The sequence below is a fragment of the Nelumbo nucifera genome, chromosome 7 (genome assembly GCF_055504915.1).
Source record: "Nelumbo nucifera cultivar China Antique chromosome 7, China Antique-T2T, whole genome shotgun sequence".
Lineage (NCBI taxonomy): Eukaryota > Viridiplantae > Streptophyta > Magnoliopsida > Proteales > Nelumbonaceae > Nelumbo > Nelumbo nucifera.
The window spans coordinates 2,995,700-3,009,127 of record NC_142655.1 but is presented as its reverse complement, the minus strand read 5'-3'; the positions used below and the strand labels follow the sequence as shown (position 1 = coordinate 3,009,127).

At 36.6% G+C, this 13,428-nt stretch overlaps 1 protein-coding gene across 1 annotated transcript; it reads right to left on the bottom strand.

Moving 5' to 3' along the window:
• Positions 1 to 3,240: 3,240 nt before the first annotated feature.
• Positions 3,241 to 6,565, bottom strand: LOC148790097 (actin-like). The gene is made up of 5 exons (XM_088891061.1): positions 6,209 to 6,565; positions 5,077 to 5,146; positions 4,532 to 4,925; positions 3,838 to 4,451; positions 3,241 to 3,685 (listed from the first exon to the last, which is right to left on the bottom strand). Exons 2-5 carry the CDS (start codon positions 5,134 to 5,136, stop codon positions 3,620 to 3,622), a joined length of 1,134 nt encoding a protein of 377 aa, XP_088747187.1. The 5' UTR covers positions 5,137 to 5,146; positions 6,209 to 6,565; the 3' UTR covers positions 3,241 to 3,619.
• Positions 6,566 to 13,428: the final 6,863 nt, after the last annotated feature.

Below are 13,428 nucleotides of genomic sequence, written 5' to 3'. Positions count from 1 at the left end.
CTGAGTCTTAATAAAAATATTTGCATCGATACTTTGAATCTCGATTAAGCCTAATGTGTGGGCCTAAGTCAGAAGTCAGGCCTAGGCTTGCATAAAGCACTTAGCCCCATATATATATATATATATATATATATATATATATATATATATATATATATATATGTGTGTGGTCTAGGTGGTCTGCTTGTATCCCTTCCATTAAGAAGGCACGGTTTAAAGTCCATAGAAAAGAAAGCATTTCTGCAAATGGCCCGGTCCCATGTGGATGTGGCAAGTGGCAACTCAACTCAACCTGCTAATACTAACCACAAAACTGGTATGTAGCACCTCACCCTTATGGGGGCCAAAGCTGCAATGCAATACATTTTATAGGAAAAGCACTTCAACTTTATATAGACTTTTAGAACCGACTGAAATTTCCTCTACTTTACAGAAAATAGCTTATAAGAAATCCACTTTGTTTGCATGGTTGAGACCTCCTTCTGTTACATGTCCCTCACATGGGCTAACAAAGTGCTTTTTTAAGGAATGCTATCATGTTGCTTTTAGATATTTTCATAAGTTCAAAATATTTAGGAGGAGTTCTACAACATGAATCTTTTTCTTTTTCTTGTTGGTTTCAATAATAAATCAAAATCACCTGGTTTTGAAAATAGATTGTTTCTCAAAATGAAAATACAGAAAACATATTCTTAGTTGTGTATGTATTTTTTTTCTGGACTAAACCTAAAAACTATGCTCTTGAATTTTTTATTTCAAAAAATATGTTTTCATCTAGTTATTTAATACGTTGTTTCATAAACTATTTAACTTCTATGACTACAAAGTTTGTTTCTGTTTTAAAAACCTTCATTTTGGTTTTTCCAAAAAAAATATGTATTGTTCTTTTTTTTTAAAACAAAACCAACTTGTTTTTATCTTTTAAAACAAAAACAGAGTTCAAGAACACGTTTTTGGTTTTTTGCTGATATGGCAATTTCAAAAACAAATAAAAACACTCTCTTAGGGGGTGTTTTACAACAGCATGATTGATTTCGTTCTCTTGAAACAAAAACAAGTACATCAGTAAATTTTAAAAAACAAAATCATTGAAATCAAAATACCTTTTACCTCGCCTAGGCCACAATGTATCAACCATCTAGGAAGAGTATAGACGAATTTGAATAAAAAAGTCAGCATAGAACTAGGATTAGAGAATGATTTTTCCAAAGAGAATATTGTTTTCCTATGAAAACGATCTTCATAGTTTTAATCTTTTTGGACCTTAAATTAGATAGATACATCATGCATCCTTTGTCATTTAGTGGGGAGTTTTTTTTTTTTTTCTGCTCCATGGACCTACATAGCAAGGTAGCTCATCCCCTAAACCTGTGCTGGTACATGCAAGATTTGATCCCAAGTCTCTGTTAGTGAAAAACCTTACAAACTAGCCAATTGACACCTTACATCATCATTATACGTTTTCACCTATTACCATGGTCTTTAAAACGGACCCGGTAACCGAACCGGTCAGGGGTCTGGTTACTGGGTCAAACGGTCTGATCATTCAAATCGAACGTTCGAAACGTTCTGACAGAAAAATTAAAAACGGTCAAAACCGTTTGAACGATTCGAACAGTTAATCGCCCAGTTCAGCGGTTCGCTGACCAAAATCAACGGTTTTGGGGAAAACGGAACCGGTCAGGTGGCCAATTCCCCTTTTTCTGGTACGGTTTTGAAAACCATGCCTATTACCAGTGTTTTCAAAGCCGGATCAAACCGGACAGTCAGACCAGAAAAAACAAGAACTAGTCACATGATCAGTCCCATTTCACCCCAAAATCCATTTTTTGGCCAAAATCCATTGATTTGGTCAGTAAACTGCTGACCTGTGCGGTCAAACCATCGACCCAGACAACAAAATTTGGTTGTTTTCTTGTTTTTTTATTTTTTTTATTTTTTATTAGAATGAGTCAATTCATTCGGACTAGATGATTGGACCATTTGACCCAGGAACCAGACCCAAAACGGTTCCCTGTCCTATCCAATTTTAAAAACCTTGCCTATTATTATTACATAAAGCAAATACTTTTCTTGGGTTTTATACAGGTCATAAAAGTTAAATCCAAATAAAACTTAATTGCACATGATGCATAGTTGGTGTTATAACACTGGTTTTTATAAAGTAGGTTCAATGATATGGGATGTCTAAACCTATTTTTGAAAACCAATGAAATTTCGGCTAGTTTTATACAGTATGGAGAGAATTTGAGTAAGTTTTCCTGCATGTATTGAACAGATGATCTAAACGACCATTTTATAGACAAATAAATGACTATAATGTAAATTAACATTCACTCACAAAAGGAAAAAGTGAGATATATGTATTTATATTACATACATATTACATGTATATATGTATTTATATTATTCAAAACAAAAATATCTGCAGAGTTACATAGGTCCTAAATCTATCTTAAAATCTTCTTATTTCATATTCAAATTAAAAAGTTAGTCCATATCCTTTAATTTAATGGCAAACCAAATCTAATTTAGTTTTCATACTTAAGTAAAGAACTCGGCCCAATGGCTCATACCACTCTTCTGGACACTTGGACAGTGTGTAATTCAACCATAGATAAAACCTAATTTAGAAAGCCAAATCAAATAAAACGTTCAGCATAAATGCTTCAAGATATACCTAGATTAGATCAGAAATTCAATTAAACATTACCCATTGAATTTAAATTGGACTGGGATTGGATGCAGATGTAGAGAATTAATAAATTAAACTAAATAAAATTTGATATTGCATATTATGTAATGAAGTGACTTGAAACAACTTTATTTAGACGAATCCATGATTAACATCAAAACATTCAATCCAACTTACTGATAAATACGTGTTGATTTTATGTAAACATGAGATTTGAATTTGAATTTGGATAAAGGATACTACTTGCAGCAATATAATAATCAACATGATCTTTATCATTTAACCGTTATCTGTTTCTTTCCCATAGATAGAACCTCTTGTTCTCTTGTCCAGATAGCTTCTGGAAACCTCTTGTCTACGTCCTACGTACATTTATTAAGATTAAGTGCAGTCGTGCAGAGTATGGAGATTCATCTAACTATATTTATTTAGCAATTTTTGGTTCTTAAAACAGATGTTCTGAGTTCAATAAATGAATGTTCTTTATCACCACATTTTCTTGACAACTCTTGAAGAGGAGTTCTGGTTTTAAATGCCAACTAAAATTAGAAATAGAATGATTTCATTTCATTTCACATGCCTTCCAGTGGACATAAATCATCACTTGAGACGGAAGAAATAAAAGTTATGATTATTGGCCTTATCAAAGGACACCTAAAAGTTATGGATAATGACCCGGCTTCAACTCGAAACAAATAAGTGTTAGATTATTAATACATATAGCTTCTAGGAAGAAATAAAAATGAAAAAGATGGGATTTAAGGCCCCTTTGAGGTCAATGTCCCATTTTGGAATGAGAGAAAAATGGGATAGAAATAAAAAGAAGAAACAAAACATTTCCAGGCAATGCACAATCGATCAGAAGCAATATTTATCCGACGTATGGTACTTGTCTTCAAAACCTCTTTCCTTTCCTGGGCATGATCAGAAGCATTTCCTGTGCACAATAGATGGCCCAGACTCATCGTACTCTCCCTTTGAAATCCACATCTGCAGCAAGGGAAAAAATAAAATAAAATCATGTAATCAGACAATCTGCAAACAATTGCCTTTGCCTTCTGGCCAAGTATATATAATGCTAATATATATGTTTGTTATTAGCCTACTACTACTGAAGACTGAAGAGTGAAGACAATAAATACCTGCTGGAAAGTGCTGAGAGATGCCAAGATGGAACCCCCAATCCAAACGCTGTACTTCCTCTCAGGTGGAGCAACAACCTTGATCTTCATGCTGCTGGGTGCTAATGCTGTTATTTCCTTGCTCATCCTATCGGCTATGCCTGGGAACATGGTGGAGCCACCACTGAGGACGATGTTGCCATATAGATCCTTCCTAATATCCACGTCGCACTTCATGATAGAGTTGTATGTCGTCTCGTGAATGCCAGCAGCTTCCATACCAATCATGGACGGCTGGAAGAGAACCTCAGGGCATCGGAAACGCTCAGCACCAATGGTGATCACCTGCCCATCAGGCAGTTCATAGCTCTTCTCTACAGATGAGCTTGTCTTGGCTGTCTCTAGCTCTTGCTCATAGTCAAGAGCAATGTAAGCGAGCTTCTCCTTCATATCCCTCACAATTTCACGCTCAGCAGTAGTGGTGAAGGAGTACCCACGCTCAGTCAAGATTTTCATCAGTGCATCCGTCAGGTCACGGCCTGCAAGGTCAAGACGCAGGATGGCATGTGGGAGGGCATAACCTTCGTAGATGGGAACAGTGTGACTGACACCATCTCCAGAGTCCAAGACAATACCTACGACCATGCAAGCATCCACATGTTACCACTTCATAATACCAAAAATAATAATATGTAAATCCAATGAATTTCCTTACCAGTCGTACGACCACTGGCATAAAGGGAAAGAACAGCCTGAATAGCAACATACATCGCAGGAGTGTTGAACGTCTCAAACATGATTTGTGTCATCTTCTCACGGTTAGCCTTTGGGTTGAGAGGTGCTTCAGTGAGGAGAACTGGGTGCTCTTCTGGGGCCACACGGAGCTCATTATAGAAGGTGTGATGCCAGATCTTCTCCATGTCATCCCAATTGTTCACAATACCATGCTCAATTGGATATTTCAAAGTTAAGATACCACGCTTAGACTGAGCTTCATCCCCCACATAGGCATCTTTCTGGCCCATACCAACCATCACACCAGTGTGACGAGGCCGGCCTACAATGCTGGGAAAAACAGCCCTTGGAGCATCGTCTCCAGCAAATCCAGCCTGAAAATTTTACAAGAATCAACACATAAGTTCCAAACTTGTAAGCATAAAAACCAACTCTCATTAAATACAAATTTCCTTGAGAAGCAGCTATTGCCAAACATAGATAGAATCTAGATACTAGAATTACAATAAATCCCGGTTTGGGTACCTTGACCATTCCTGTCCCATTGTCACAGACGAGAGGTTGAATATCTTCACCATCTGCCATATTCTATTACCTGCTTTTGAGTCACCAAAAGACACCAAATTTAGATTAAAACAATTAAAGAAGCATGGAGACAATGGCACTCATTCGTCATTGTTACACCAGTTTGATTGAATTACCAAGATGTATTGACCCAATTAACCTTTCAAAATCATAAGGAGACCAAGGCCCAATCTATAACCCACGGTAATCAGTTCCACTTCTTTGTCCACCAACATTGCTTGATTTATGGCTAACAGCTTATTGAAGGGTTAGTTGATAAGGGAACCCTTATATTTTATCTTGTTAATGCAACTTCTTGTCTGGCAATCTAATAAAAAATAAAAGAAGTTCAATGATTTCAAAACAACACAAGAACTCAGCGTAACAAAACTGGATGAGAAAGGGAGCCGTGAGAGTTTGAGGAATAGGGCAAAAAGGCCATCGATCCTTTAACAAATGTTCAAAGCAGATATATTTTATCTTAAACCAAAATGATTTTTCAGCACTAGATACTCAGATAGCCATGGACAGTTTATCCAAGACAAATTCTGATTAAATCCAGGAAATGGAAGTCATAAACACACTAACATCAGCATTCAACAATGATCGAAGGGATGTCAGACGATGAAGCCTTCCAATTTCAGAAAACAAGCCAGAAAGATGGATCAACAAGAACCGGCCGGAATATGCAAATGCACGAACAAGATTCAAACGGGAAAAGAAATGAAGGAACTAAATTTTATTACTAGCCAATCCAATAATCAGCCAATGCAAATCCAGAGCGGGAACCAATAGGAAACATTTTTTGAGAATAAAATTTTATGAGTCAATGCAAATAGAAATTCAAACCAATGATCAGCCAATGCAGATCCATAATGAGAACCAATATGAAACCTTTTTGAAAACTACATTGTATTAGCCATTGAAAATCAAAGAAAAAGGTCAAAAACAGAACCGAGATCACAAAAACATATGAAAAAATAAAAAACTCTATCTATGCATATTTACATGGATCGATTTCAACAGCTGAATCTCCAAATGATCGATAGACTGAAATGCCAAACGAAGATTGAAATGGACGACAATGAATTACCTCTGAAACCTCGGATTCTTTGTTCGTCGGAGACTCTGAAACTGAAACTCCCCTCTTCTTCTTCTTCTTCTTCTTCTCCTCTTCCTCTGTTCTGGTAAAAACTATTTAAAATTTATAGAAAGGAAATAACCTCAAATTTCTCACTGTCGGATCCCGGCCGTTTGTTTTCGTAAAAGGATCTACGGCCCCAATAATGTCACAATGGTGGTGGTGGAAATTGTTGGTTCGGAATTCCAAGATGAGACAGGCTTTTGAACTGGCAGTGGAAACTCTCAGAGTGAATGTTAATGGCATGGGGTAAGCAGGTTCAACGGTTGAGAGAGTTGAGGAGAATGTCTGACTGATTCCTTGGTCAGCGAATCGGTGGGACATAAACATGTGTCCAATTATCCTCCTCACTCCCTCCAATGTGAATTGGAATTCTCCTTTTTTAGATTTATTTACCTCCCTTTTTTATCGTACCCAAAAAAATAAAAAGTAAATAATTACCTCAACCAAAGCGGAAAAAGAGGTTCCTGATTTTAGAAATTTACCCGGGAAACATGAGTTCATATCTCACCGTGCATTAAGATGTCATTGGGAGATATTCCCAATATACGGTGGGAATATCTCATGCATTAAGATGTCATTAAGATGTCGCTTCAAAGCATCCATTCCACCGTCTGGTCGTAATTCGGTTGATCGAGTCCGGATCACCTGCCAATAAAATACGTTCCAACGCACTACCAATAATCAGTACATCTCATGAGTCCCAGTTTTGTGTCAGATCACGTTGGTAGGGTGTTGAACATGTTTTGTTGCAGTCCCAACTCCGATTGATTAATCGTCGTCATCATGAAAGATTCCAAATGGGACATGCGTCTGAACCCGCATCTTCCATCTGTGTTCCGGTATGCTCCCAAATTACAGAAGCGAGTTGGGATCTCCGGAACCGTGTGCGGAGTCGATCCGAATTCCCTCATAATTAGGGGTGATCATTTCAGTCCGTTTCAGTCTAGTTTACATAAGCTTAGTTTCGAAATTTCAGGCTGGGTCTAGATTTTGTGTTTAAGTTCGGTCCAGGCTCGGGCCCGTATTAGGCCCATAAATTTTAGGGTCGAGTTTGGGCTTGATACTTCAAGCCCAGCCCAGGACCGGTCCGGCTTGCATATATTTAAACTTATACATTTTGTGTATAATATATACATATGTATACATGTTATTTTACATTATATTATATATTTTATATAAATATTATAACATGACATGTATAATTTATATTATATGTAATATTTTATATTATATAATATATAAAATAAAAGTTTATATGCACATTATATCATTTAATATAAAATATTATAAATATATAATGTTTTATATATGAAAGACATTAACCCGAAATTAGACTTGGCCCGGCCCGGACCTATGTAGATCTGAGTTAGGGCTTATGTTACAGGCCCAGAACCCTAAACCAAACCAGGTCCGAACCTAAACTTTAACCCTTATCATAAGTGCAAAACCCAACCCGGCCCATAATGATCACCCTTACTCATAACTAAGGATGTAATTTTGATGGGCAAAATCCAAGCTCGAGCTAGAATTCACGTTGGGCTTAATTTAAGTCCACGGATGGTTTGAACCCGCCTAATATTATATCAAAACTTGTAACCAGCCAACCGGTGTATTGGATATGGTTATATATCAAAATTCTGCATGGTGGGGTTGGGGGGATTGCACCAAATAAATGGTAGATATTGTATATTAAATTTAACTGCATTAAAATCAATATAAATATCCACTTTATCATAGTATAGATTAATAAATTTCATTTAATACTAATAAAAAAATATAAGATGAAAAAACTTTGATACTATATATCACGAATAAAAGGAACTGAAAATAAATTCATTAACTAAATCTATAACTTTAGTAAACATATAACATTTAATCCAACTGTATCGATAGAATCAATGTAAATTTTATATAGATATATCGGATGTCTTTGAAGGTAAATTTTATATAGATATAAGCACCACGTAGTTAAATATAATCGAATCTGATCATATCAGAAGAAATAGGTCTGGATCTGTATTTTTTTCATGGATAATGTGGATTATATTTCATCCAATTTATAATTGATTAAACACAGATCACCTTTAAATGAATCGAATTCTATATGAAATTTGGACAAAAGAATAGCACTGCAGACGGCATCATCTTGTTCAAATTTGAATTCAAATATGATTCAATCAAAGTAACCCAAACTTGATCCTTTTATTATCAGCTTGAATACAAACCCAATTTAATTATATATGATCATATTTAAACATTTATATTTATGTTTTTGTTTCCTAATTTAACAATGGATATGGATTTATACCATGGAGAATGATGGAAGTTAATGGACCATTAACCAGCGTCATCACATGATATCATGTACAGATTAAATAATTAGAAAATGTCAAAAATGCCTTTGTTTATAGTTTTCGAACTATTTTACCCTTTCTCTTTAAACAAATAAAAGAAGGGAAAAAGGCTCTTTCCTCTTCAATCCTGGGTTGGAAGACCGATTAAGGAGGAAACACATAACAGAGCAGCAGCGAACAATGAACTCCCTCACTCTCATTTTTTTCTCTCTCTCTCTTATTCATTCTTTTCTTTACTGTCATTAACCAGATCTAAAACTCCCTCATCTCATTCCCCCAAAACTAATACTCTCTAACTCTTCACTTTCCATTTTCTTCTTATCCGAACTGAACCCATCCTCTTCTTTCTCTCCCACTCTTTCGGTCTTTCCGTCCTCCTTTCCAATCGTTCCTTTGCAATCGATTTCGTTGCTACAACCCAATTCACACAACTGTTGGTGCTGACATGACGTTGCAAGCAAAAATTCAAAGATGTCTGCAATTGAATACCTGAATGTCAAAGCAAAAATAGAGGTGTTGTCGCCATCTTTGTCCAAGAATTTCGCCATCAAACCCCTACTTGACTACACGTGACCATCTGTAAAGTGTTCTTCTGCTAAGTTCTTCAACATAAAGTTATTAAATCGTTCAATCACCATGCTGAAAAGCCGAAGGGTAATTGCATCCTTTTTCATGTTAATTGACGATTCATTAATGGCATGTACTGGATTGTTGCATTTTAAAAATTCGGGTGTTGATTGGCACATTTTACAGTTTGGGATCAAATTGTCACTATAACCAAAGTATAGGGTATTAATTGGAAGTTTTTTCTAAAATAACAATAATAATAATAATAAATTAATGACCTAGTATTCACTTTTTATTTTAGAAGTCTTGATGATGACAAAGTGGTTTTAAGGGGGTGTTTTTTTATTTTGGGATTTTGATAGAGTGGAAAGTTGGTCAATGGGATTTTGGTTCCCATTGACCAAGAATTCCATATTCATTTTTCAGATTTATGTGGGATCAGGGAAAGTACTTTCCTGAGTATCTCCTAGGTGGGTAAGTTTCCCACCTACGGGAAAAGTTACCAACACTTGAATGGGACAAAAATGTTCCTTTTAATAATGAATTTTTAAAGCTAAAATGGTTATTACCTTATTTACCTACGAAATAAAAGAGCATGAGTAAATTTATTTATCAGGGTAAGTGTTTCCCATGAAAAACTTACCCGGATAAATAACTTATCGAAAAACAAATAGGGCCTAAATGCCAATTAAAGTTAAAGATAAAATACTAACTTATGTGGTGGTTCAATTGGTAACTTGGACTTTTTAAAGTACTCTTAAGATTTAGGAAATTGATTATCTTTACTCTTACTTTTTATGTATTATCTTAAATGCCCTCAAATTTTATGATAATTTTCTAAAACCTCCCCTTTCATTAAAACCTCACATGTAAAATCACATGACTGTTATATTTTTTAAAAATTATAAAAATACCCTTTATGGTAAAAAATGCCCTTCGGTTTGGGCTCGCTGAAGCTTGGACCCGGAGCTGTGACAGCGAGCTTGGTCGCGCGTTGTGGTCATTTCGTAACAAGCTTGCTAAGCTAAGCAGAGAAATAAATCCAGTCTCTAGGGCTCTTCCCTCTGTTCCAAACACAGAAGCCTCGTGGGTTTCGTTGTTGCAGAAACCTCTGACAGAGTATTTTTAGCAAGTTGGTTATTCTTTTACAGTTAGATCATTGTTAACATTGTTTGAGTGAGATGAGTACGATCTCATAATTTTAGAGAGATGAGATTAGCTATAAATTAGTTATTTTCAGGCATTAACAAATGGAGGGACTGAAGTGCAATGGCGGGAAAGAGAAAGTCATTGGGATCTGACTAAAGAACCGAATTGACGATGATGAGAACACTTCTAATTGAAGGAGAAATCGGCGGTGGTGATGGTGAGAATTGCCTGATGGTTGTGGTGGGAGTAAAGTTGGATCAGCAAAGCAGGGAGTAAAGTTGGATCGTCAAAGTAGCTCAACCTAGAGATCGAGTGATTGGTCTACATCTTCTTAGCAATAGTGGTGAGGAAGTTGGGAAATTAATTGTTTCTGTATTTGTTTTCGTTACTGGTGAGGAAGTCGGGAAATTAATTGTTTTTGGGTTTGTTTTTGTTAACTGATTATTAAGTGTTGATTTTGGCTTGTGGGTTTTGTTTTATGTCAGAAATTCTTGACAAAAGATGGTAAATTATTGCTTCTTTCGCTTGTTAAAGTGTTTGAGTCAGTGCTCGCTTATTAAAGTCCCACGAGGACACAGGTGCGGACGAGCAAAAGCTTTACAAGGAGGGCATGGACCTGGATCGCACTACAAGACACAAACATGGGGACAGCAATCGTCGTTTACATCGCTATTGCTCGGAATTTCTTTCCTTAAAGCTTCCGACGCGGCTCTCCGCATGAATGCAGCATCAAATATAAATCATATGGAGGATCAGGGTGCTTCTCACAAAAACTAACGTATCAGATTTCTTTAGGCTTCGTTTGGATTCAGTGTAAAAGTACATTGTTGGCGTTTTACACCAGACTGTATATAGAGGTGACTGAATGACCGTTACATTTTGAAAACCGTGATAAAAAAGTGTAAAGTTTTACATCAATAAAATGGATGTAGTTTTTACTTTTTACATCGATAACCGATGTAAAACTTTATGCTTGATGAGGTTTTATATCGATTCACGATGTAAAACTCCACTCCATTCAAACGCCAATAAATCTAAACCAAGGTGGAATTTTACGTCAATCATAATTATACATTCCTTCCAAACGCTTACAAAACCGAATAAATGTAAATTTTACATCGGTTCTTGATTTACATCGCTTCCAAATGCAGTGTTAGAATTAACTTTAACTTCCATAACCCATTTTCTGATCTAGGTTCCTTACAGATCCGAGAGATACTCAACAGAACTCTCCTTACAAGTTTAAGATGTACACTAACAGTTTGTTTGGTTTCCGAGAAAGAGATGGGATGGGAAGCATCTTTAAGGAATATTCTCTTTGTGATGTGTTTGTTTTGAAGAAAAAAGTGGGATGGGATGAGAAAGTTTTGAGACACAAGTTCCCAAAATCCTTTATGCAAGGTTACACCAAAATGGTGCGACCCCACTGAGAAAGGGAGCAAGTGAGAAAATTTTGTTGAGAGCACCATTCCGAGCGCCGTCTTCCTTCCACATGCCATTCAACAGTCTTCTCGCCGGTGCCATCACCGGTGACTTCTTTCGCCGACAAGTTCAGATTTGCAATCCTCTCGCGATTTTCATTCATTTTTATACCATTTTCATCTCCTTTCATTGAATGAGTTCCCGTTCAAATCTCACTGTCCTATAACTCTCCCTGTTCATCCAAACCAAACTCTATTGCCAGAAAACATCTGAACTGCTGTTCAAGGTGTTCATTTGAACGTTGGAGCTTCAGAACTGGCTTCCGGCGTTTGCCACATCCAGATCTGGCTTCCAACGTTTGTCTCGTCCAGATCTGGCTTCCAGCATTTGCCTCGTCCAGATCTGGCTTCCAACGTTTGTCTTGTCCAGATTTGGCTTCTGGCGTTTGCCTTGTCCAGATCTGGCGTTTGCGTGTATTCAAGTCCTATTCCCAACTGGTTCTGGGATCATCTATGTTATCTTTGTTAAATGTTTCGTTCAATCAGTTACAAGGTTGGTTGCCAAACCCACCCAATGTTTCTCTCTTTGCAGATGTTGATCAGGATTTTCTTTTTAACAACTCTTCTAACTCTCTCTGTAACTTGGAAGACTTCTACTAGATGTTGATCAGGATGTTCAAGATGTTCTTAAACATTTCTCCACAATTTTCATTTTCTCAGTAATTTTCTGATAAACCATACTAAATCTTCAAAGATTTTAGACTTTTCAGCTTGAGCTCCATTTTGGGACAATCATAGAAATGCACTTCTTCGTCACAGCTCTGAACCTTGTAGACAAAACCAAGAACTTGATTATTCAGCAAGAAAACAGAGAGAGAAAAGAATCATGACAGCATTATATTTCATCAAGGATAACATTATCTTATTTTTCTTTGATAAAAAAGTCTACATTTGTCAATAATGTTATCTATATCTATAACAGAGAGCTTAGAGAGGGGCTGGGGCAGGGACTGGGAGGAGGGAGAAATTAACATGAACCTTACTAGTGTGGCATCATCAGTATATTCTTCTTGTAGCAACTGGGTTCTTCTTTTGAAGTGCAACTTCCATCAGGATCTTCCTAAAACGTGCAGTTGTTAGAAGATAACATCAATTTCATGAGGTAGGGACTGGGAGGAGGGAGAAATTGCTGTACAATTTTCTCAGCGATCAAACACTGGGAAACAAATTTGACAGGATAACTGGTCTCAGCAACCAAACACAAGTGACAGGATTGAGAGAAAAAAATTTTTCCCTTCTCATCACATCCTTTCTCACCCCATCCTTTCTCGGAAACCAAACGGACCATAAGAAAACTGTGACATCTTCCTCTTCCGAAAAGGGAAGAGGGGTTGCAGGATTCCAGGATTCTGACATTTCAGCTTGCAGCCTCTCTACTCTGTCTGCCTTGTTAGGACGAAGACTGAAAGAAGAAAGTAATCCCTCTTCATCCTTCCAATGGACCCAGACTATTATACGATTCTTGAAAATTTTCATCAGTTGCGTTTTATTAGAATTAGTCAATTTCCTAAACCTTAAGAATATTTTAAGAAATTTGCCCTATTTGAAAGTTTGTTTGTTAATGTTGTCAGCGCAAATCCACCTAGAGGAGAGATGGGGATTTAGAATAAACCTGTAA

What these genes read in the sequence shown, in the direction of transcription:
- LOC148790097 (XM_088891061.1), bottom strand. Translation starts at nt 5,136, where the DNA reads ATGGCAGATGGTGAAGATATTCAACCTCTCGTCTGTGACAATGGGACA. An exon ending in ATGGGACAGGAATGGTCAAG is followed by an intron (nt 4,926 to 5,076) that starts GTACCCAAACCG and finishes TAAAATTTTCAG; the next exon opens with GCTGGATTTGCTGGAGACGA. An exon ending in TGCCAGTGGTCGTACGACTG is followed by an intron (nt 4,452 to 4,531) that starts GTAAGGAAATTC and finishes GCATGGTCGTAG; the next exon opens with GTATTGTCTTGGACTCTGGA.